At 42.5% G+C, this 25759-nt stretch overlaps 2 protein-coding genes across 2 annotated transcripts in view; both read left to right on the forward strand.

The window, feature by feature from the left end:
• The first annotated feature begins 917 nt into the window (after positions 1-917).
• PATL2 (PAT1 homolog 2) lies at positions 918-12900 on the forward strand. Its single transcript, XM_015537349.2, has 16 exons — positions 918-998; positions 1254-1344; positions 1929-2143; positions 2790-2870; positions 3562-3704; positions 4226-4294; positions 4527-4668; positions 5944-6064; positions 6164-6261; positions 6474-6527; positions 6629-6762; positions 6905-7064; positions 7551-7691; positions 8768-8865; positions 9710-9859; positions 12681-12900. Exons 1-16 carry the CDS (start codon positions 918-920, stop codon positions 12898-12900), a joined length of 1998 nt encoding a protein of 665 aa, XP_015392835.2.
• Positions 12869-25759, forward strand: part of SPG11 (SPG11 vesicle trafficking associated, spatacsin) — an 86457-nt gene continuing 73566 nt past the window's right edge. Inside the window, exons 1-4 of the mRNA XM_007081757.3 lie at positions 12869-13139; positions 15615-15799; positions 16795-17019; positions 18441-18642. Of these exons, the coding sequence (XP_007081819.3) occupies positions 12946-13139; positions 15615-15799; positions 16795-17019; positions 18441-18642 (806 nt within the window). The 5' untranslated portion in view covers positions 12869-12945. The remainder of the gene's footprint in view (positions 13140-15614; positions 15800-16794; positions 17020-18440; positions 18643-25759) is intronic.

Consider the following 25759-nt stretch of genomic DNA (forward strand, 5'->3'; position numbering starts at 1 on the left):
AATAGAGAACAAACCGAGGGTTGATGGAACGAGGTGGGTGGGGGATGGGTTAGATGTGTGAGGGGTATTAAGGAGGGTACTTGTTGTGATGAGCACTGGGTGTTGTATGTAAGTGATGAATCACTGAATTCTACTCCTGAAATCAATATTGCACTGTATGTTAAGTAACTAAAATTTAGAAAACATAATAAATACAGGATATGGGCACAGAACCCAGCTCACTCAGGTGTTAGATGAGGCTCAGGTGGGTCTTAGGTTTTTGCCTACCAGCTGTACTGATGTGCTCATTTTTGTTGTTGTCTTGTTTTCTTATTACTCCTGAGCTTTTGAACCTGTTTTCCACTGGAGTAGCCAAGAAGATACAAGATTGTCTGGGTAACTCATGCAAATGGGTTTTAACCTTGAAGATCTGGCTTCTAAATTCACAGGGGTCCCTCATCAGTTAGAGCTAGGTGGCAGATTTTAACTCAGAACACCCAGTGAAAGGCAAGCATCATCAGGTGCACTCAGGATCTACAAGTGCACTGCCCAAGCGCTGAGATCTTGGTTCCTGGCAAATCTCCTCAGAATCCCCCCAGGGCTTTCCAATCCAATTTTGATGAATCAAAATCTAGGGACTGAAGGGAACATAACCTCATAACGCTCCTATGAAGGGTGTGGAAAACAGGGATCCTTTTAACAAATACCTACTCCCAAATATCAATCCCCATAAACTGTACTCACAAACTTGGTGGTTAAAAATGGAATTTATGTCTCTTGCCATTTCAAGAGTTTTCTCTATTATTAGATTATATTCTCATACTTCTATCAAGGTGCAGTGGTTGGGGGGGGGGGGATGCTGGCCCTTTAAGGGGGCAGCAAAGGAGGGGCTGGGAGTCTTAAAGCCAGGGCAGCAAACAAGCCAGGCCTAGGCTGCCATGGCTAAACTAAGTGGAAAGAACAGCAACAGTCCAGTGGTGGGTGTCAACAACAAGGCAGCTGTGAGGCCTGCAGGCCAAGTGTGTATCTGTGTGGAAGTGCTTCTCCAATTCCAAACTCTGTCCCATTTCTGACCCTTTGCTCCCTGCAGCTGGACTGGTGAGGGCACAGCATGGGGCTTTAAAATAGTCTGAAAGCCCAGGGTCCTGCTTCAAGACGCTCGGCCAATACTCCTCTGACAACCTTGCTAGGGGGAGATCATGGCTCTTTGAGGATGGATGCCATGACATCCTTACTGAGAAGGAGGGTGTCTCTGGGTTTCTTCCCTGTCTCAGGTTTACCTTCCAGAGGCGGATGGTGTTATCTTACCAGAGGAAACAGCCATGGCGGAAGTCTGCAAGCCTGCAAAGATGACATGTCTTGAAGGTATTGACAATTAGGCTGTGATATCTGGATGAAAAGGCTTGGGGTACAGAGACTTGATGGTCTGGTTCAGTGGATGGATATGGGCCTGGGTGTCCAGAATTACTGGCAGTGACTTCCAAACTCTTTGACTTGCTAGCTACATCACACTGGTGACTGAGGTCACTTTTCTGGGCCCTATTTTCCTCTGCTCCATTGTGAAATTATCAATAACAGCCTTGCAGGACTGCTCAGCATTAAAAGGACACATACATGTAAGGTATCTGGTGCATAGTAGGCTTAAATTGCAGTGGGTCCTGGTAGCTGGAACTTGATTGGTTAAGGAGGCACTCAGGGCTGTTATGTGGGGGAAAGCAAGTGGAGAAACCTGGGGTAGTACTTAGGCAATTGGAGAGATATGGAAAGCAAAAGTGGTTGGCACCTGTCAGGTTCCATTTGTGCTAGGGGAGTGGTTAGGGGCAGGTAACGAGGGGGAGACATTGTTTGAAGAGTGTGCTGGAGGTGACTTGTAAACAGAGGTGCTACTGAGAAGCAGCCTCTCTAGAAAAGACTCTTCACGCCTGAGTCCCCATCTACTCCCTCCTCAGGCCCCCACTTAAACCGAGGCCTGAGCAAGTGCTGTGGCTCCTTGGCTCCTGAGGAGGAGCCAGTATCTGCCTCCCAAATGGAAGACGAGGAGGAGGAGGAGGAGATGGATTTGGATCCAGATCTAACCCCAGACCCGGAGGAGGAGGAAGAGGAGGATGAGGAAGAGAGTGATCTCGGGGATCCAGCTGTCCTCAATGCTGTCCACAGCACTCAGGTACCAGGACAGGAGGGGGTGGGGTAACTGTTGTCCTGAACCATCTGCGGCTTACAGACTGTTGCTAAATATCCTTCTCTTCACTCCTTTCTAGTCCCTCGCTTTAATCATTTGGCCATGACTACATGACCTCCACACCTTTCTAAGATAAATTCTGGGTTAACACTTTCTATTTCAGGCTTGAACCTGAGTAGAGACACTCTCCTTCCTTCTTCCTATTTCCTACTTAGTTTCTGATGCTGTCTTCACCTTAAAAACCAGGTCCTAGAAGGGTTGTGCATAGCCCATAGGTGCTCGTCCAGCTCCTGGTGCTGAAGGTGAGTTTTCTTTGACCCTAGGCCCCATGTCTCAGCAGTTCATTCCTGGTATTTATTCCCCTGGATTCCCACAACCAGTGGAGAGAGACCAGGGTTCCCAAACAGAAATGAAATCACTCAGATTCTCCCTCAACCCACTCCTGAGATACCAGTCTTGCTTCCCCTCAAAGGAAGCAGAGAGGTCCTGATCCAGTTGATTTTGATTACAATGGAGGGCCAGGCTTCCACTGTCTTGCATATTGGAAGTGGTTGGCCTTCCCGCACCCCAAACCCAGTGGATGCTGATGACCACATGGCTCTTTCAAGCCTCATTCTTCCTCCCATTCTAGAGAGGTCTTCTCAACTCCCCTGGAATCAAGGCCTCTGGTGTGTTGGGGATGTCACCTGCTTCCTTGCACTTTCTGTGGCAGGTGAGTCACTTCATTATCCATCCTGTGAGAAAGTAATGGTGTGTGGAGAAGAAGCATGTGGAGTGTACCTTAGTCTGCTCTTGACCTTGCTCTGGAAATGGAGCACCCCAAGTGAGGTGCAGGTATGGGAGGCAGGAGATACCTATAGTCTAGGGAAGGTTGGTAAATGGTAGAGGTGGTCAGGGGACAACTGGCCATCCAAGTGAAAAAGACAAACTAGAGCCATCCTTTCACCTCCCAATGTTTCAGCAGATGAGCAGCATTGAGCTTAGGGCTGGAAAGAGCACCTGCCCTTAGGTTAACTGTGTAATGAGAACATGGCATGGGGTAGAGGAATTGCAGGAAAGCCTACAGGGAGAATAAGAAGACAATTGCAGCTCTGGGGAGGAGGAGTCCAAAAAGAGGCAAAGAAACATTGCCCCAGTAGCTGAAGGTACAAGAGTCTGAGGGAAGACCATCCCAGAGAGGAGAGACCGAGACCGGTGATGACTCACCAGACAGGAAAAGCGCATGCCCCCACACTGTCAGGGACTAAGGAGCTGCTCCCTAGGAGGTGACCAACTCTGTTGGGTGAGGTTCTTATGGGAGAAAAGGCAGGTGACAATATAAAGGTGGGAAAGGCATGTGGCAGCAAGAGCAGCATTTGTTGCTGAAGATGCCCTTTTCCCAGACTTCCAAATTCCTCTCTCAGACGCTGGACTACCTCTCTCCTGTTCCTTTCCGGACTACCTTTTCCAGTGCCAGTTCTCCAGCACGACACTTTGGACCTCGACTTCTCCTACCAGACCCAACTCTCTTCTGCAGCCCACCAACCTCATGGCCCCCTAGTTTCAGGTACTGGCTCAGTGAGCTGGGCATCCCAGTGTCTCCCACAAGCTGAACTCTTCTCCAGAGGGTTCAGAAAGTAGTGGTTTGAGGAGGGGTGGAGCCTCTCCACCAACTGCCACAGAAAAACACCTACAGAAACTTAGTAAGAGAAGTGTGTGGTAGGGTCCAGTCATTTTCCCCTTACAGATGAGGAAATAGAGGCCCAGAAGGACTAAAAACTTACTTGAGGTTAGCTGGCATGGCAGAACTCAAGTTAGGACAGAACTCCCAACAACCAGGCCAAGTCGTTGTCTCTTTTGTCAAGATTTCCCGCAGCCAAATTGCAGGAAAATGTATCTTGGAGGGGAAAGTGAGCCCTGCTGAGCTAGGGTTGTGGTGTTTTGTGTGGCTGACTTTGGGGGAGGCACATGAACAGATGGAGTTGCTTTAGATGTCCAACTGAGGTTACCAGAGGCTAATTGAATGGGAGGGCAGGGAGCTGAGTGCTTTCTTTCACCCAGCCGAAGTTTCTTTCTAAGTCTTCCTAGTCATCTGACCCAGCTCCACCCTCAGCACCAACGGATCTTGCAGCTGCAGCAACATAGTCGAACACCAAGGTAAAGCCTGGATGGGCAGCGGGGTTGAGGGCAGCTCGTATGCATGCTGAGTATTCCTATGTGATTGGGCATCTCTCCAAAGCCCCTACACAAATAACACTCTCCCAGTGTTGCCCACCTATGCACTCTGTTCCATCCTGCCCAGATGGCTCCACTCCCTGCTTAACTCTCCTTGGGAAATTCACTGTGCAGGGGTGGGAAGGTCTAAAGGAATGTTCCTTCTGGCTTAAAGTCCCCCAGCCAAGAAGCCTTGGTCTCAGCAGCCAGACCCCTATGTTAACCTCATGACCCGAAAAGAGAAAGACTGGGTGATAAAAGTACAGATGGTCCAGCTGCAGAGTGAGAACCCCTGCCTGGATGACTATTACTACCAGGTGAGCCCCAGGCGCTCTTCTCCGCCTCTGACCTTGGCGTCAAATGGACCTGGACTCCATCAGCCTTCCAACTTTTTTTCCAACTTTTAGAGGCCATGTCCAGTCAGGTGGGAGAGACCATCCCTACAGGATAGGGGCCATATTTCTAAAGCTGACATCCCAAGATCGTTATCCTCTATTCTCCTACACTTCAGACAAATGGGATTATTTACAATTCCCCAAACATTGACATTTTGTCTTCATCCTTTGCCAAGAATTTCCCCTACTCAGCCTTGAAATAAGAACTTTTCTGCCTTTGTACACTTTTGTGGATCTTAGAAATGTCTTGTTATAAACCTTCACCTACTTTGCTTTTTTAGATATGATACATGAATCTCCTAAATAGCGGGATTCAATTTGTTGAACTGAATAAATGCCGGCAGAAATTTTCACTCCTTACCTTCTGTTCCCGATCTCTCTTTTATTTATGAGGCAGGTCTTAACTACTGATTTTGGATGTTGTCTAAGCTGTGTTCCACTTTCTTCTTAACTTCTATGAGCCCCCTACCAAGTTTCCGACCCTTAACCCCTTATTTAGACTAATTTCTTTCTTCCTTTCCACCATGCTTCAAAAACTCTTCTTTCTGCCCAGATCACTGAAAGCAAAATATTTTTATACTCTTGCCTTTTTGGCACTGCTCCTAAGTGAAAGAACTTTATTTAAATCCTTGTTTGACTCACAGTCAGTGGCTTTATTTAGCTTGGGATTTTACAGATTTCTTTGAGAAGATACTAGAGCTGCTGGGCCATTCCTCAGAAGCATAAAACTGGCCTAGAGTGCTATTGGCTACTGGCCAGTTGACAATAGTGCCATCTCTGTACTGCAAGCTCCTCATGGTTCTTCATGCCATCAGATAACTGTAATTTGGGAAAGCACAGGTACAATCACAAAACCAAACAGGGATTGGGGGCGGAAGATGTGTGCAATGTGTATACTGGGAATAAGGAATGAAAGAAGGTTGCAGATGTTGGGACAGGTTTGCTTCCTGGATTTCCACCTTGCTCTCTGCTTTCTCATCAGAACTGGTGGTGGTATCTAGCTCCTCAGGTCCTTAGTACGGAGACCCCAATACAGATGGCACGATGCCCAACTCAAGATGTCGGCAGAAAAGCCTAAAGTGCCAAGATCATTTCTGAAATGAATGCTGTAGGAAAGGATGTATTAAGAAGTTGCATTTAAGAACCTTAATTCTAAGTTGAGATGAGGATACATTTTTCTATTCCATGGACTCTCAGGAATATTATCAGAAACTAGAGAAGAAGCAGACAGAGGAAGAACTACTTGGGCGAAGGACCAAGGTTGAATCCCTCAAGCTGGTAACACCTTACATTCAGAAGGCGGAGGCTTATGAGTCAGGTGGGACCAGGGCTGACGTGGTGGGTTGGGATAGACATCCAGATGAATAGAGGGTGGAAAGGGGAAAGGAATGTGTTTTTTTGACTCCTTTTTGTGCAGTGGTTCGAATCGAGGGTTCCCTGGGCCAGGTAGCTGTATCAACATGTTTTAGCCCTCGTCGAGCTATTGATGCTGTACCCCATGGATCTCAAGAGCAGGTAGAAGTGTTAACTCTCCAGAACCCTTTTTTTCTCCCCTGTTTTGGAGAAAGGACTGGGGCATTGTCATGCTTGAGATCAGATTGTGACCTAAGAGTGATAAAGAAGTGTGGTCAGACTTTGTGTTAGCCTTTCTGGCTCAATTTATAGCTCGCTTGAGGCCTGGGCTGCTGCTATGGAGGTGTGGCTGATGGCCTGGGACTCTCTCCTAGGAGATGGGAGCTGCAAGCAGTCAGAGGCTTCAGGTGTTGTCCCGGATTGAGAAGGTGAGCTATCAAGTCCTTAGGGATGAGTTCCTAATTGACCCTTGAGAATGGAATATTGCTCATATTGACCTCTTCCTCTTTTCCCACCCTCAAATTGCCAGATGTTCATTCAGTTACTAGAGCTAGAACAGGGCCAGAAGGATGGGCCTCAACAGCTCTGCTACTCCGAACAGAAGAGCAACCAGGTTGAGAAGCTCTTCCAGGCCTTAAAGACCCAGGAGCAGAATAATCTGGAGTGAGTGTGGGAGGGTCACACCTCCAGCCCAGGAAGGGCAAGATGAGCAAAGACACTGACTTTGCTTCTGCCCCTCCTTTCTGGCATGTAGCCAGAGCCCTCTATACAGAGCCCTGAAAATGTTCTCCTTTCTCACATGTAGGGAGGCAGCAGATGGCTTCCTGCAGGTGCTCTCCGTGAGGAAGGGGAAAGCTCTGGTGGCAAGGCTGCTCCCTTTCCTGCCCCAGGATCAAGCTGTTAGCATTCTTCTAGCTATCACCCACCATTTGCCCCTCCTAGTCAGAAGGGATGTTGCCGATCAGGTATTGTGGCACTGAGCAGAGGATACTTTTGTGGATGGGTGAGGGATCCTTCCACTTAATCCTCTGTCCCCCACCCCCAGAGATGCTGGAGAAAGTGCTGGGCAGGGGGAGGTCAACCTGACACCCTCAGGTGGGTGAGTTCCAGAACAAACTACTATAGGAACAACTGATGAACTTTAGGTACAATAAACAAAATACAGGCATGTGTTGGCACAGGTGTGAGTGTGCTGTGGAGGTTTGAGAAGATAAGGACTCCCTGAGAAGTGCGAGCCCCATGTCCAACTTTGTTAGGGAATCCTAACATCCTAAATAAGTGGATATTGGAAGACCAGTATTCAGGTTGGAGAGACATGAATAATGATAGGCTGGGGAAGTAACCTGACCAGGAAAGTGCCAAAAGCAGGTCAGCAAGAAAAGGGGGTAGAGGCAAAGTAGGAGGAGGTGAAGTTGTAGTGAAATCTGAGAGAGGCACTTACCTTCTTGCAGGCCCTACAAATGTTATTCAAACCTCTGGGCAAGTGTATCAGTTACTTGACCTTCCATGAACTCCTCCAAGGACTTCAGGGGCTAATGCTGTTTCCGCCTGGCTCCTCAGAGCGACCAGTCACTGTGATCCTTCAGAACCAGGTAACACAGTGTGGAGGCTTTTCTCTTGCCACAGATGGCCTTCAGGTGCTATCACAGGCAAGGAATAAGCAAGGGAGTGCTAACTTTCCATCTTCGCTGCAGTGCTCCTCCATATCTAGTAAGCACTAAGATCACCTGGAGAACTCACAGAACACCGGTTCCTTGGTCTCACCCCTAGAGAGTCTCATTTAGTAGACTTGGAGTGTGGCCCATGCATTTGTTTTTGTAACAAGCTCCCTGATGGTGCTGAGGTGGACCTCTAGAGCAGAGGTCACCAAACTTTTTTTGTTTTTGTCTTTTTTTTTTTTTTTACTTTTATTCATTTTTGAGAGTGAGACAGAGCATAAGCGGGGGGAGGGGCAGAGAGAGAGAGAGGGAGACACAGAATCCGAAGCAGGCTCCAGGCTCTGAGCTGTCAGCACAGGGCCCAACGTGGGACTCGAACTCATGGACTGCCAGATCATGACCTGAGCTGAAGTCGGACGCTTAACTGACTGAGACACCCAGGTGCCCCGTCACCAAACTTTATTGATTATCTCTTTTAGTAAAAAGCTCTGAATCATGTCCCCCATGTGCTTGTCTATAGGTCCTACACATGTGAAACTATACTAAGTACATACCTTTATTATGTAAATAGAAAGATAGAAAAACTTAAGTGAAGACTCTAGATGTGAAAGTTCTGATACCTTCTAATTACCCCAATGGTATATCTTGTGAACCCCTCTCTGAAGATCTTTGCCTAAAGTAATGCTTCATTCAGTGGGGCCCACAAACTACCTGCATCAGATTCCTGGGTCTATTCCTGATGTATAGACTCTGACTCCTGAGAGTAGAACCCACAAGTGTGCATTTAATCAACTCTCCACAAGGATCTTCTGGAAACTTGAAAGCAGTGATTTCCTTCTAAAGGTCTGAGAGTTCTTTGGCCAGCCATTGTAAAACCTGACCATTTTACAAGTGTTGTACTCTATTTTTACATGTGAACCTTCCCTTTTAATTGGGAACGTGGCAGAGCCAGGAAAGCACTGCTTGCCTATGGTGAACTCCTCTTACCTTGGATATTCTATCACTTGCAGTTTGGAATTTCTTTGCTCTATGCCCTGCTGAGTCATGGGGAGCAGCTGGTATCCCTGGAGTCTTCTCTTAAGGAGTCCAATAGTGATAATTCAGCTTGGTAAGATCTTATGGCCTTGTAAATACTATGTCAGTACCCCTGGGATGTATAGGCTGAGTCAGATGAGATATTTCCTGAGTGGTATATTCTAGTATTGGGAAGGAAGTTGTATAGAGAAGGGAAGTTGTATAAAGACAGAGACAGAGCATGAGCATGTGAGGGGCAGGGAGAGGGTGGGTGGGCGGGGGGGGTGGGGGGGGGTGGGGAGTATGCAGAATCTGAAGCAGGCTCCAGGCTGTCAACACAGAGCCTGACGCAGGGCTCAAACCCACAAACCATGAGATCATGACCTGAGCTGAAGTCAGACGCTTAACCAACTGAGTCACCCAGGCACAAACCCCCCCACATTTTTTCAATGTTTATATACTTGAGAGAAGCAGAATATGAGTGGGGGTGGGGCAGAGAGAGAGGGAGACAAAGAATCTGAAGCAAGCTCCGGGATCTGAGCTGTCAGCCCACGTGGGGCTCAAACTCATAACCAGTGAGCTCATGACCTGAGCTGAAGTTGGACACTTAACCAACTGAGCCACCCAGGTGCTCCTTTTTTTTGTTTTTTCTTTTTTTTTTTAATACTTATATTGCTCACGCATGAGCATGAGCAGGGGAGGGGCAGAGCGACTGAGAATCTGAAGCAAGGAACTTCAGAGTTCTTAATATAAGAAGGAGCATATGTAAAGCACTAAGTATTGTTTGGCACATAGAAACTCTGCAAATGTTCCCTTAATTGCTACAAGCACAAAGGCTGATAGTGGTGGTGGAAAAATAACTAGGAACCTTGGCCTTGAGTTCTGTTTACTACATAAATACAAAGACTCTGAGGTTTTCTGTCTTTTCTGCCCGCCAGGACAGACATGGTGGTTCTGATCGCCTGGGAGATCGCCCATATGCCGACAGCCTCTCTGGCAGAACCCTTAGCCTTCCCCAGCAACCTTCTTCCTCTGTTTTGTCACCATGTGGACAAACAATTGGTACAGCAGCTAGGGGAGAGGATGGAGTAAGTGATGGCAGAAACAAGGTCCTAGCCCCTTGTTCAAGCCCAGTCTAGGTTCTGTCACTTTGTTCTTGTTTTAAGCTAAGAATATGAAGGATACCTTGTTTTTAGAAGTTGTTCCAGATATCCGCATTTACTGAGTAACCAGTTGGTCCATATTAGGGCTGTGACGCCTATTTCTTCAGTCAGACTTTTTAATTTATTCCCAGATGGCTTTCCTCATTTATTATGCTAAACTACTTAAGGGCAAGGATGAATAGAAGCTGAATGGTTAATTGAGGAAATATTTGAGGGACAACTACTCTAAGATAAAAGCATGAACAACATGAAAGGTCACTTGTGTCCTCAGAATTTACCATCTGCTGGAAGGAGTCAGATACTAATCAAATAACACAAATATTTTAGAAAATATAATTGTTTACAGTTAACATCTGTTCTCTTTGTAGGCTTGCTTGGATCTACTGATCCAGTTGTTCTGGAACATGTACATGTAGGAAAAGTTTAATCATCAGACATTAGCTATATGAGCTATGTCTTCAGAGATCCAGAGAGTCCAAGGACATTTCTTATGCCTTGATATATTGAAGGACCCCAACCAAAACATTTTCTTACGCTTGCATTAAAAACCTATGTGATATGCCTAAAATGGCATGACACGATAAGGTATAATTAAAGAGCTAAAAGAATGATGTGTTCAAACTTGTTATAAGTTAGGAGATGCAACTTGTGAATGCCCTAAGAAAGTCCTTAATAAAAGGGACAAGGTCTTGTTATGCCTAACAAAAGTATGACCTGGAAATTTCTTTACTGTTTCCATTTTTTTTTCCTGGTGTATTTATTTACTTTGAGAGAAAACAGGGAAGGGGCAGAGAAAGAGAGAGGAAGAGAAAGAATCCCAAGCAGGCTCCAGTGGGGAGCCTGATGTGGGGTTAGAACTCAAAGTGTGAGGTCATGACCTGAACTGAAATCAAGAGTCATGACACTTACCTGACGGAGCCAAACAGGTGCCCCCACTACTGCCATTTTGTATAAAGAGAAAGTAGCCCTCTTTAAGCTAATAGGATTGGATATAAATATCTCCCTTGGGGCATGAAATGTTTGTTGATGAATACATGACCTTGTTTGTCAAGTTAAATTAATCACTGGAATCCCTTTTTTGAACCAGGCACATTTTTTTTTTTAATTTTATTTTTTAACGTTTATTTATTTTTGAGACAGAGACAGGGCGTGAACAGGGGAGGGGCAGAGAGAGAGGGAGACACAGAATCTGAAACAGGCTCCAGGCTCTGAGCTGTCAGCACAGAGCCTGAGGTGGGGCTCGAACTCACAGACCGTGAGATCATGACCTGAGCCGAAGTCGTACGCTTAACCGACTGAGCCACCCAGGCACCCCTAACCAGGCACATTTTAGGTAGTAGAGTAACAGCAGTGAAAACTCCCTGCTCTTCTGAAGGTTACATTCTGGTTAGTCAGGGGCTGATGCAAAACATTAAGTTGTGATCAATACCCTGGTGTGTCAGGAGTGACTGCAGTGTAATGGTCCGGGAAGGACTGTCAACAGTGGTTACAATTAGGTAGAAGGGAAAGTATTCCACACAGAGGAACTACTGAGCACAAAGCTGCCAAGTGAGAATGAATTTAATGTGTTTCAGAAGAAGAAGGAAAAGTATGGCTAAAGTACACAGAGAAGGTGGGAGGGTGATGAGTTTGGAGAGAGGGAGGCAAGGTATAGGTTTATAAGCCATGACTTAAATATTGGAATTTTAACTAATGGGAAGTCCAAATTTTAAACTGGAAAGTGATGTGACTTCATTTTTAGGTCACTCTGGCCTGCTTATTGTTAGAGGAAGAAGGGAGAAAGCAGAGAAAAATGTTCAGAGGTTTCTTCCATCAGTTCAAGCAAAACTTGAAGAGGAGGGGCAGAGAAAGCAGAGAAGAAATTTGGAATAGGTCTTGGAAGTAAGAGTTGGCAGACATTGCTGATAGGCTTGGTAACAGTGGGGGTTGATAGGCTTGATAACCGTGGTTACTTGGATGACTTCAAGTAAAGTGAATGGTGGGTGCCCCATACTGAAGTGGGGGGAAAAAAACAAGGAAAATAGGGCTTGGGGAGGGTGGTTAAGAAGAGTCAACTAAGAATTTTCTTAAGGGGATATAAAAACGACAGCAGGTAGTGGTCTGTGTACATTAAGGGAGGATTTCTTTTGAGAATATCATGTGGACTTGGTATAATGTCAAACACCCCAATAAAGGGGGAGAAAGCAATGCAGAAGAAAAAATTTTACAGACTCAAAGTCTTAGAACAAGAAGGATGTGAATCAAAGCACAAACGGAGGAGTTGGCCTTTGGTTACCTGTGTGTGAATGTGTTAAGATAGTGATGTTTATTAGACCTTCCCAAGTTCCTATTACACACCTCTAATTTCTTCACCCTCTCTGTTCCGCTCCAGCTCTGAAGATTTTTCATCATACTTCCTTGATAAAAGACTAGTAATGATACAGAAACTCTACCACAACCCCACCTTGACTACCCTATTTCTTTGCCCTTTACAATGGATATTATTTGACTTCAACATTCAGGTCAACTCCCTAACAAGAGAGCAGTCCACATTACCAAAGACGTGATACCACCCAGGTCCTGTAAGCGAAAATAACAGTAGGATAGTAAAAGCAAAGGAGAGAGAGAGAGAGGCAGAGAGAGGCAGAAACCGGGTTCCAACAGATGGAAAGCATTTAGAGTAAAAATACAGAGGGTAATGCCCCAGAGCGAGTCAAGTTGCTGCAGCCTGCCTTAAGCCGCTAAATTTGGTCCTTAATTCTTTCAGGGTAGTTAAGCAAACAGGCTTGAGGAAAAGGCAGATGGAGTTTGGTGGGTCAGGTTGGTGCCGGCCTCCATTGGCGAGAAATGCAATCAGCCGAGACAGCTCAGCTGTCTATGCCGGAGTCACGAGACAGCGAGCGAGGCGGCTACACTGCGCATGCCCAGGACGCAGATCGGCTCAGGTGACCGGAAGAAATGGCCGGACCAAAATGGCTGCAGAATAAGCAGCCGGCAGGGCTGCCAGCTGGGGCAGTTGCAGCTCTAAAGCCATGGAGCGGGTTCTACCTATGTTGTTGGTGCCAGTCCCAGCGGAGGCAACACGGCGGCTGGGATCCCGGGCACAGTTGCACAGAGAGCAGGAGGTTCTGGGGAGCCTAACAGCTGCAGGCAGCTTGCAAGTGCTTTCCTTGGCGCCGAGCGGCCGGAGTGGGGGTGCCTGCTGCCTCAATGGTCCCTTTCGGCAGTAAGTGCTGCGGGAAGGCTGGGCAGTGTGGGAGGAGTCCGGAGCCTTAGTTCGGCTGGCCCCAGTGCTACTCCTCCGGGTGTGGGGGTAGCGGGGAGAGGAGTGATAAACACTTGAGAGGTGATCTAGGTGCCCTCTTAGAACCTTTTTCTTGCTTTGCAGCCCCACCCTCCCTTCCCTTGTGAGGGGCGGGGAGGGGTAGGGGGTGGGAACAGAGAAGGTATTCAGCTCCTTTGCTGGCCGCAGGGAACCTGGAGTGGGTCCCAGCTCGGGCGCGGATAAAGTCAGCATAGGTTGATTAATCGTTACTGTGCTGTGTACCGTGCCCATTTTCTTTCACTTAAATCCCTTAAAGATACCAGTTGGGGACAATCTCTAATTTGAATCATCTTGATACCTTTTTCTTGTGCATGAAACAGCGACTGCCTTCACACATGGTCTCTTCCCCCCGCCTGCCTCCCTTCTTCAAGGATAGAACCTCGTTTGCCCACTCATTTATTGCTTAACAAATATTTATTACACGCTTACTGTTATATAGGAGCAGTGCCCCAGAAGTTGAACAAAATAGCAAAGGTTGCGTGATTTGGGAAGACCGAAAAAAAAAACAACAAAAAACAAAACACCTAGTTATAATCCTATACTAACTTTCCACTTGTGTAACTGTTCGGCCAGGAGTTAGAGTTTATGTCATTAAGTTTGAGAGTGTCCTCTGAGTCTTTGGGCTTTTTTTTTTTTTTAACCCTTAAATTTTATTTACGTGATCTCTACACTCAGCATAGGGCTGGAACTCCCAACCCAGGGTCAAAAATCGTATGTTTTCTGACTGAACCAGCCAGGCACTCCTGGGCTCTTTTTAATAACAGAAAACATTTTGGAAACGATCTCCTCTTTAAAACTTAATGTAGTCAAGAGGGGTCTTGTCTTGGAATCTCCGGGTTATGTAACAGTGCCTGACAGTAGAGATGTGTTTGTTAAATAAGCAACTGGTTTACTCAGTTTGGTATTTGTATTTTTTACTCCTGATCTCTAGCTGATAGGAAGAACAATCTCTCCATAACGGAAGTTAGTTTATTCAACTGCGTTAAGTACCTATGGTCACAGTCCCCTAAAGAAAGGAATGAGAGAAAAGCAGAACTCTTTAGGTGTTTGAGACTTAACAGAAGACATGTACACATGAAATGAAGGCATTTGTAAACTGCATGAAATTACTAGAAGGAAGAAGGATTAAGAGGGATTTATTTTTTATTTGAATTGAATTTTAATTCAAGTACTTCATAGGGTAAAAAATAAGGATAAATCTATAGTATTCAGGGCTTATCTCAAAGTGTATATGGCCCTTTTTATATGTTGAAATCACTGTACATTCTATAGTTATTTTTATTTAACATTTCCTGTCTTCATGTGACAGTATAGTCCATATGCTACTGATGTTAATGGTGTTACTGTATTCTTCCTTTTAAATATATCTTAATTTAATATTTTTTATATTTGACCATTCCTATTGTTTTCCATATTTTCAGTGTAAACAGTCAGGAATTGAGTGTTCCTGAAAAATCATCAGTCCAGGTATAAAGATAGAAATATAAAATGTGTCAATATTTTTCTTTAATAAGGACAAAAAAAATCGTCTGATTTTTTTTTTTTAAGAAATAAAATTTAACTACTTCTGTATATAAAAAAAGATTTTTTTGAACGATAAAGCTTTATCAGCATGGTAGCCTCCTGCCATTCCATTGTTTTCACAATTGGGTCCTTTTATTTTTTTAATTTAGTTTGAAGCTGTCGCATCATTCACTATTCTCTTTCCATCAATACACTGCTGTAAAACTTCTGTAACTGTGCTGTCTAGCATGGTAGCCATTAGCTACATGTGACTCAGTGAATTTTAAATATTTCCTCAGTTGCACTACTCACATTTCAACTGTTCAGTAGTCACATGTGGCTGTTAGCTACTGTATTGGACAGTGCAGATATATAGAATAGTTCTGACCAACGGAATGGAAAGTTCTCTTTGTCAGGGCTATTCTATAATATACCATCTTCGAGTCTTCATAGTCTATAAATACTAACAGTCACTTTTTAAGTCCTCGAAAACATTTAAGTTAGCAAAACCTACTTTGTTAAGTTTGAGCATCACCTCTTATAAAAAATACACATATTTGGTTGCTGAAACTTATCCTTGTGACTGTTCCTTTAAACATTTCATCAGACAGGATTTAGGAAGATAATTCATCATTTATTGCTCTATGTCCCCTTTCACCAGTCACTCGTATATTGTTAGCCTGAAGGGGGCTCAGGTAGAAGAGGGGCAAAGTCCCAGAGCAATTTACATTCCCTTAAAGCCAGTATAGGACTAATGCTACTACTTCATGAATTAAAGAATTGTTCTTTACTCATTCTGCCCTTCTACCCTCACCATTGTGGGTAAATATTACTGTGGATAATAGAATATAATAATCTATGCTTTTTCCTTAGCTTTGTATGGGACGCGTCTCATAAGAGCAGCTCACCAACAGACAAGCCCAAACTGCTTGCTCTTAGTGAGAATTATGAACTGTTTATCTATGAATTTAATTTGAAAGATGGAAGATGTGATGCAACCATTTTGTATAGCTGTAGTGAGGAGACATTGCAAAAGCTCCTTGAAGATCAAAATATCAGTAAGTATTTACAGGTGGTCAGTCTGTGACATCACTGTGAAATCTTATATATTCCGGGAAAACTTGTTATAGAGATGAAATCAGGGAGGGAGATTTGCCTTGTTAAGTACAATAGCCACTACCCACATGAGGCTTTTGAGCGTTTGAAGTGTGGTTAATGTGAATTAAGATGTCCTCTAAGTGTTAAATACGTTCCAGGTTTTGCAGGCTTAGGATCAGAAAGTAAAATATCTCATTCATAGGTTTTTGTATTCATTACATGTTGAAATGCTATTTTGGACATTATGGGGTAAATAATACATAAAAATTAGTTTCACCTGATTCTTTTTTTTTTTTTGGTGCAACTAGAAAATTTAAAATTCCTTGTGCAGTTCGCATTTGTGGCTGATATATTTCTATTGGATAGTGCTGATCGAGACTGGTTACCCAGCTGTTTACTTTATTTCATCCTGAAGGCTGCAGAGAGCAGAAATGAAGCATTCAGGCTTTATATTTAAGCAGTAGCATACTGGACACACTTGATTTTAAGGTTCCTTCTTTTTCTTTTTTTTTTCTTTTTTAGATTTTTTTATTTTTAAGTAATCTCTACACCCAACGTGGCCGAACTCACAATGGAAGAGTCACATGCTCTAGTAGCTGAGCCAGACAGGTGCTCCCCCATCTTGTTAAAAAAAAAAAAAAAAATCTGTGATTGTTCTTGTGAGGTTCCCAGGATAAGTAGGGGTTTTTTTGTTTTTGTTTTCTTTAATCTTGTGTACTATCAGACTCGGACCATAAACAGAAGGAACAGAGATATTGTAGGCTACCTTTATTCATCCCCTTACCTACCTACCAGTGACCACTTGATTAGGTGGGTATGAGCAGTAACTGCCTAGAGTTGGACTAAGCGCTATTTCTTCTTCATTTGATCTGTTTATGATATGTTTACAAGACCAAAATTGCCAACTGTAAAATTGTGACCAGTGAGTTTGAAATACTATGCTTTTGTTTCCTAGGTATTTCCATATTGTCTTTGAGAATTCTGTCATTTCACGATAACACTTCACTATTGCTCATCAACAAATGTATCATCGTACACCTTATATTTCCTGAAAGAGATGCTGAGGTTGGAGTATGCAGCTGTTTTACATTACCCTTGCCTGCACAGGCAGTGGACAGGATTATTGACACGCAGCTCTGCAGAGGAATTCTCTTTGTTTTGAGTAGTTTAGGCTGGATCTGTATCCTTGGCAGTAAAGATGTGGATGTGCAGGGGAGGAGAATGCCTTAAAGGATGAGCCTTTTTTAGGCTTTTAGTTTTAGGGACTGGTATATAAGTAGAATTGTTAGATTTTCAGTTTAATTCAGGGAAAAAGATCTTTATGAACTTAAAATACTCAACTATATTGTTTTGTATTCCATTCAAATATTTTTTAGTATATACGTTTTTTTCCATAGTCATAATATTCCAGCTTGTGTTCTTTTTAAATTATATATGCTCTGTATTACCCATTTATTCAAAACATGCTTATTAAATATCTACTATGTGCTTGTTCCAGAAAGGATTTAGAGGGCTGCTTATGATGTGATGCATACATTTTCATATATGAATATAATCTCCTTATATGATGATTCCATCATATTAGTGAATCATATGGTTTGCTTAACTACTTTTAATTTGGTTTTGGAAACATTACAGTTTTTGTTTCCAGCAGATCTGTAGATCAGATCATCAGCAAAATTGTTTTGAAGACTTGAAAAATGACCCCTTATTGATTTTGGATCTTTTATTTCTGAATTAAAGGGATGGTTTGTCGGTTTTAGATATAAAATAGCCTTTATTAAAATTTATTTTGTAAAAATGTCATAAAGTGTTGCATTAACTTCATCTTTGTTGTTTGCTTTATAGAATGGTGCTATCCAGCATGTTAGGCACTAGGCTTATATGGCTGTTGTGCACTTGAAATTGGCTAGTGTGATTGAGAAACTGAATTCTTAATTTTACTTAATTAGTTTAAATTTGAAAGCTGATACTAGATTCAGTTATTGGAGAACTTTTAAGTATATCTAAGTTCTCAAATGTGAATTTTAGGAAGTTTAAATACAAATCAGGTATTTCCAATGGAAATTTAGTGTCTAAACTGTGGTTTGCTGTAAGTGTAAAATACCAGATTTTGAACACTTACATGAAAAGGTGTAAAATATCCCAATTTTTTATGTAAATTACCTGTTGAGATGGTAATATTTTGGATATATTGGGCTAAATAAAATGTATTACTAACATTAATTTCACTGGTTTCTTTTTACTTATTTAATAGGGCTACTAGAAAATTTGCAATGACAAATATGGCTCACATTCTATTTCTCTTGGAAAGCACTGTTGTAGAACAGTAGTGGAAAATATTAGCAGTGTATCAGAGCCTGTCACAGAGTGGATTTTCAGCAAGTATTGCTGAATGAACTCTGTATCAGGTTGTTTATTGGGCCACCAACTTCACATTCAGCTGGTTACTGTGATCAGGGCTGCCTCAAGTGTCCACTCTTCCTTTTGTTACTATACCCATAAGGTTGCAGCGATGAAGTCTATAAGCTCCATCCCATCCTGTATTTTAAGTGTTGGGGCATACTTAAGACTGGCATTTTCTTTAACTCTAACTCAAAGACATTTTTGACACTGTGCATGGTAGACATGTAGCTCGTGTGGATTTAGCACTTCACCAAGAAGATATGTGTGATGAGCAGCAACAGGAGCCAGCCAAGGTTTCTTCATTTACTTCGCTGAAAGTGTCTCAGGACCTAGATGTTGTGGTGATTATCAGCTCCTCCAACTCTGCAATTGCTCTTAACTTAAATTTGTATTTCAGGTATGTAAATTACTGCCGTCTCTAAGTTGAGGTAAATAAAGCCTTAAGAGGTTAAAAAGTACTTGTTAGGGGGCAGCTGGGTGACTTAGTCAGTTGAGCATTCGACTCTTGATTTCTACTTGGATCACTATCCTAGGGTCGTGGGATCCATGCTGAGCTTAGAGCCTGCTTGAGGTTCTCTCTCTCTCCCTCTGTCCCTCTCCCCCACTCACACTTTCTCTCTTTAAAATAAAAACGTTTAATTTAAAAAATGTACTTGCTAGCTTTTTTTTTTTTTCCCTGAGAGAGCAAGTGGGGGAGGGGCAGAGAATCTCATGCAGACTCCATGCTCAGGGTGGAGTCTGATTCAGGGCTTGATCTCAGGAGAGTGAGATCATGACCTGAGCGCAAATCAAGAGTTGGACACTTAACTGACTGAGCCACCAGGTGCCCCTTGTTAGCTTTTTTAAAAACCAGTTTAATTTCTCTATTCAGCTAGTTCATGTTCTAGCAACTACATAGTGAGGTTGTTACTGTAAAATTGTGCAAATGATCGTTGGCTACCTTTATTTATATCAAGATTTTGGTTTTGATTTATATATGTTTTACATATAGCTTATATCATCATGTAAGTTACAAAGTAATCAAGCACAGTTTTAAAAATAAGTACATAATGTATAGTATAGCACAGTTGACTATTACACATTATTTATTCCTTGCCCTACATTAAAGTAGAACAAAAATGGGATTTACCCTGTTTCAGAATTGCTTCTTATGTGGCTTAGGTTCCTGGAGCCTTGGGGATTACTTTTCTCTTAAAGAACTTTGATAATATATATTAAGGTAGCTTTCTCCAGCTAAGTACTTCCTCAGCTGTTTCCCTTGAAGGACCCACCCCAGTTACTGTCTAAATATATTAGTAAAAATTGGAGGCTTATTTGTGTTACTTTTAGATTTAGATATTCAAGTTGCTTCTGATTTTGTAATGTTTGAGAGAGGTATGATGTGAGAGGCATATGTAAATACCCCCACCTGTACATTGCAACTTATCTAAAAGTAGGCTAGTCCGTATTTATGACTTGTGGCCTTCAGGGCCATTCAAAACCATTAGGATTTTTGGTCCTAACTTAATATGAATGAGATAAACAAATCCTTGAGTAATTGGGAAGGCACTTTGATGGGTTTTATTGCCTATCGTTTGGATCACAAGAAAGGACAAATTCATTTTCACATACCTACTGAACCTCTTCCTACTGTGTTTTTTTTTCTTTTGTTTTAAATGGACTTGACCTTAAAAAAGAAAAAAAATCTTTGAACAAAGATGATTCGCCCTTTCTCAGATCATATGCTTGTTTACAGTAGGCCATTTTTACTGACTGAAACATACCCTGGTATGTAGAATTACGTTCTAATCTACCTTGGAAAATAATTTGATAGATGAAGAGGAGGGAAAGCCTACTCAGCCACTCTGATCCTTGAGTATAGGGAACATTCCTGTGGATGTTTTTTGTTTTGTTTTTGTTTTAAGTTGATTTATTTATTTAGAGAGAGAGCAAAAGTGGGGAGGGCAGAGAGAGAGGAGAGAGAGAATCCTAAGCAGGCTCTGTACTGTCAGCTCAGTCAGTCCCACCAACTGTGAGATAAAGACCTGAGCGAAAAATCAGTTGCTTAACCGACTGAGCCACCTGGGTGCCCCCCTGTGGATGTTTTGGTAACACTTCAAGAGAACTCTGAAGACTGCACCATGCACATTGTTTGAACAAATTGCATTGAACTCAGTTACTGTTACATCACCCAAAGAAGAGCTGGTGTTTGCTTACCAGTAAACTTAGGAATCTAAATGAATGATCTCTATTTACTAATTACATGAATGCTCTTTAATTAGTATAATTTCTGGAATAGACTGTATTTTCTTGTTTTTTTTTAACTTTTATTAAATGTTTTATTACTTAACATTTATTTTTGAGCGAGAGAGCACAAGTTGGGAGGGGGGTGCAGGGAGAGAGGGAGACACAGAATCTGAAGCAGGCTCAAGGCTATGAGCTGTCAGGACACAGACCGATACAGGGCTTGAACTCACACAATGTGTGAAATCATGACCTGAGCTGAAATCAGACGCCTAACCGACTGAGCCACCCAGGCACCCCTAATTTTTTTTTTTTAATTTTTATTATATTTTTTGAAAGAGAACTCGCAAGCAGAGGAGGGGCAGAGAGCAAAGGAGACAGAGGATCCAAAGCGGGTTCTGCTCTGACAGCAGAGAGCTCGAACTTAGGATCAGTGAGATCATGATCTGAGCCCAAGTCAGACACTTAACTGACTGAGCTACCCAGAAACCCCTGCATATTTTTTTAAATTTTTATTTTTTAAAAATTTACATCCAAGTTAGCATATAGTGCAACGATGATTTCAGGAGTGGATTCCTTAATGCCCCTTACCCATTTAACCCATCCTGCCTCCACAACCCCTCCGGTAACCCTGTGTTCTCCATATTTAAGAATCTCTTATGTTTTTGTCCCCTCCCTGTTTTTATATTATTTTTGCTTCCCTTACCTGATGTTCATCTGTTTTGTATCTTAAAGCCCTCATATGAGTGAAGTCATACGATATTTGTCTTTCTCTGACTGACTGATTTCGCTTAGCATAATACCCTCTAGTTCTATCCACATAGTTGCAAATTGCAGGATTCCATTATTTTTGATTGTCAAGTAATACTCCATTGTGTGTGTGTGTGTGTGTGTGTGTGTGTACACACCACATCTTCTTTATCCATTCATCCATTGATGGACATTTGGGCTCTTGCCATACTTTAGCTCTTGTTGATAGTGCTGCTATAAACATTGCGGTGCATGTGCCCCTTTGACACAGCATACCCATATCCCTTGGATAAATACCTAGTAGTGCAATTGCTGAGTTGTAGGGTAGTTCTATTTTTAATTTTTTGAGGAACCTTCATACTGTTTTCCAGAGTGGCTGCATCAGTTTGCATTCCCACCAGCAGTGCAAAAGAGACCCTCTTTCTCCGCATCTTCGTCAACATCTGTTGTTGCCTGAGTTGTTAATGTTAGCCATTCTGACAGGTGTGAGGTGGTATCTCATTGTGGTTTTGAGTTGTATTTCCCTGATGATGAGTGATACTGAGCATTTTTTCCTGTGTCGGTTGGCCATCTGGATGTCTTCTTTAGAGAAGTGTCTATTCATGTCTTTTGCCCATTTCTTCACTGGATGATTTGTTTTTTGGGTGTTGAGTTTGATAAATTCTTTATAGATTTTGGATACTAACCCTTTATCTGATATGTCGTTTGCAAATATCTTCTCCCATTCTGTCGGTTGCCTTTTAGTTTCGCTGATTGTTTCCTTTGCTGTTTAGAAACCTTTTATTTTGATGAGGTCCCATTAGTTCATTTTGCTTTTGTGTCCTTTGCCTCTGGAGATGTGTTGAGTAAGAAGTTGCTGCAGCCAAGGGCAAAGAGGTTTTTGCCTGCTTTCTCCTTGAGGATTTTGATGGCTTCCTGTCTTACATTGAGGTTTTTCATCCATTTTGAGTTTATTTTTGTGTATGGTGTAAGAAAGTGGTCCAGGTTCCTTTTTCTACATGTCGCTATCCAGTTTTCCCAGCACCACCTGCTGAAGAGACTGTCTTTATTCCATTGGATATTCTTTCCTGCTTTGTCAAAGATTAGTTGGCTATACGTTTGTGGGTCCATTTCTGGGTTCTCTATTGTGTTCCATTGATCTGAGTGTCTGTTTTTGTGCCAGTACCATACTGTCTTGATGATTACAGCTTTGTAATACAGTTTGAAGTCCAGGATTGTGATGCCTCCTGCTTTGGTTTTCTTTTTCAAGAGCTCTGACTATTCAGGGTTTTTCTGGTTCCGTGCAAATTTTAGGATTGTTTGTTCTAGTTCTGTGAAGAATGCTGGTGTTATTTTGAAAGGTATTGCATTGAATGTGTAGATTGCTTTGGGTAGTATTGACATTTTAACAATATTTGTTCTTCCTATCCAGGAGCATGGAATCTTTTTCCATTTTTTTGTGTCTTCTTCAATTTCTTTCATAAGCTTTCCATAGTTTTCAGTGTATAGATTTTTTACCTCTTTAGTTAGATTTATTCCTAGGTATTTTATGGTTTTGGTGCAATTGTAAATGGGATCGATTCCTTGATTTCTCTGTCACTTCATTATTGGTATATAGGAATGCAACCGATTTCTGTGCATTGATTTTATATCCTGCCACTTTGCTGAATTCATGGATCAGTTCTAGCAGTTTTTTGGTAGAATGTTTTGAATTTTCCGTACAGAGTATCATGTCATCTGTAAAGAGTGGAAGTTTGGCCTCCTCCTGCCTGATTTGGATACCTTTTATTTCTTTGTGTTGTCTGATTACTGAGGCTAAGACTTCAATACTATGTTGAATAACATTGGCAAGAGTGGACATCCCTGTTTTGTTCCTGACCTTAGGAGGAAAGCTCTCAGTTTTTCTGCATATTTTATTTTCTAAGTGTGTTCTGAAGTTTATTTTTTATATTATTTTACTTTAATGTTTATTTATTTATTTTGAGAGAGAGAAAGAGTGTGAGTAGGGGAGGGGCAGAGAGAGAGGGAGAAAGAGAATCCCAAGCAAGCTCCATGCTGTCAGCTCAGAGCCTGTCTTGGGGCTCTAGTTCACAACCGTGAGGTCATGACCTGAGCTGATGTCAAGAGTCAGACGCCCCTGTGCTCTGAAGTTTAAAAGTGTTTTTATCTTTCCTGACTCCTAGTTCTAGCTCTTCTTTCCCCCTGATACAGAATGTCGGTTTCTCCTTTTCATTTTATCCTTTGAGATCTACCTCTCTCATGAAGCCTTTGCTTACTAAAACCCCTTCGATTTGTAATTTTATATTCATTTTATAATTTTTCTCCTCTGTGGACTTCTGTAGCACTTTTGCTTTGAACTACAGTTTAGCACTTAGTTATGTAGTCTTGTATTATTTCTCTAATTTTTTCATGTTTTCTATAGAGTTTGTAAGCAACTTGAGGACCCAAACTCAGGGTCTGTTCTTTCAGTTCATTGTCAGTGACTTTTCTTCCAATACTCTTACCCTGGCTTTGTCTTTGTTTGAAACCGTTCCTCCCTCAAATCACTACCTGCACTTTTCACTCCCTGACCACAGGTTCCCGAATTTTCTGTGTCACTTACTCAAGTACCCCCACTTTACTTGTCATCTGACCTCATTGGAATTTCCAGTTCATTTGACTTTTCACTCTCTAGCCTCCTCATGTCTTTACTCCCTCCCACTCCTCTCCCTTCTCAGCATAGATTCTGTGACTCATCATTTCAATCACTTTTTTTTGCTTGTGCCCTAAACTCTTGCTCCTCTCTGTGGTAGCACTTGGTCTGACAAAATCTTTTTTTTTTTTTTTTTTTCTTTTTCACTCTGCCTTTTCTGCCCCTGCCCCCAAGCAACCAGGCACTTGTGAGAAAACCACAAAGGAAAATCGATACCACTGTGAGTTCACATTTGCTACCTTCAACTGGTCTCTCAGTATTGTCTGGAAATTTTACAATGATTTTTCATGAGCCCATTTTTTTATAACAGTGTTTTTAAACCTCCATTTTCCCCAAACCTCTGCTCATCTCTTTATCCCCAAGTCTTCTTAGGTAACTTTATCTCCTACTCTATAGTGGAAGTAGAATCCATCTAATGAGAACTCCCTCAGTTTCTCACATTAAGTTACAAACCTACTTTCCTGTGCCCATCTCCTCATCTTCCCTCCTATTAAAACAGATTCCCCTCCTTCCATGAAGGCCTCTGTGCTCTGTGCTCCAGATCCCATTCTTTTCCTTCCTTCTTAGGGACCATTTTCCATTTGCTTTCTTTATTTCTCCAACCTCTTTCTTTTTTTTTTTTTTTTTGTTTCGTTTTTGAAAGAGAGAACATGAGCAGGGGAAAAGAGAGAGGGTGAGGGGAGAGAGAGAGAATCTCAAGCAAGCTCCACACTGCTAGCACAGAGCCCGATGTGGGGCTCTAACCCATGAACCATTAGATCATGACCTGAGCTGAAATCAAGAGTCGGACGCTTAACCAACTGAACCACCCAGGTGCCCCTCCAAACTCTTTTAAGCATTAGATCCATATCTAATTAGTCACCAGATCCTAATCATTCTACCTCCTAAGTGTTTTTTGAATCTGTCTACTACTCTAAACTCCTTTGTTATCATTCTCACCCATGTCACTGTCATCACTTACCTGAACTAAGGTAAGGTAATGGTTTGTAATTGGTCTCCCCATGTCTGCTCTTACCCCATCAACTTCATGCTCTGTGAAGTAGCCAGAGTGATGTGTTAAAATGCATATCTTCTCAGAGAAACAGCCAGATATGAACACCTGGGGACAAGGTATCCACCTTTCATTTGGGGGGATGGGAAACTGCCTTCTCCATGCATCATCTTTTCTCCCTGTCCCCTGCCTTTTCTAGCTTTTTAAAAATCAATCCTTGATACATGTATGTTAACATATTATCTTCAAATTGTTGAAAGGGTTAATAGCAGTATAAGTGCTCAAGGTTTAAGTGCCACTCTTTCTCCCCCAGCTACTCTTCTATATCTGATCATATTGCTTTTCTTATTTAAAACCCTTACTTAGCTTCCCTACCCCACAAGATAAAACTAAAAATCCTTAGTAGCCCATAGAGTCTTGCACCATCTGTCTCCTGCCAACCTCTCCAGTCTCATCTCAGGCCACCTTGCTTCTCATTCACTATGCTTTAGCTACCTTTGCCTTTTCTTGTTTCTCAAAACAAAGAAAAACCCTCTTTCTGCAAATACTCTTCCACCTACACCTGCACTTACATTTTGTCTTTCTAGTTGGTATGCATTCCCCTGATCTCAGCCTAAATCTTACTTTGTGGTGACAGTATTGTGAACGGTTAAAAGCCTGGGCTTTATGGTCACATTGACCTGGTTACAGTTCCACTGTTTCTCTGGGCCTTTGTTTCCATATCTATAAAATGGGGGTATGTTTACCTCATAGGGTTTTTGAAAGGCTTAGTTTATATAAAGTTTTATGGGCACTTGGGTGACTCAGTTAAATGTCTTCACGGCTTCTGGGCTCAAGCCCCATGTTGGGCTCTGTGCTGACAGCTCAGAGCCTGGAGCC

Source organism: Panthera tigris, chromosome B3, assembly GCF_018350195.1.
Source record: "Panthera tigris isolate Pti1 chromosome B3, P.tigris_Pti1_mat1.1, whole genome shotgun sequence".
NCBI lineage: Eukaryota > Metazoa > Chordata > Mammalia > Carnivora > Felidae > Panthera > Panthera tigris.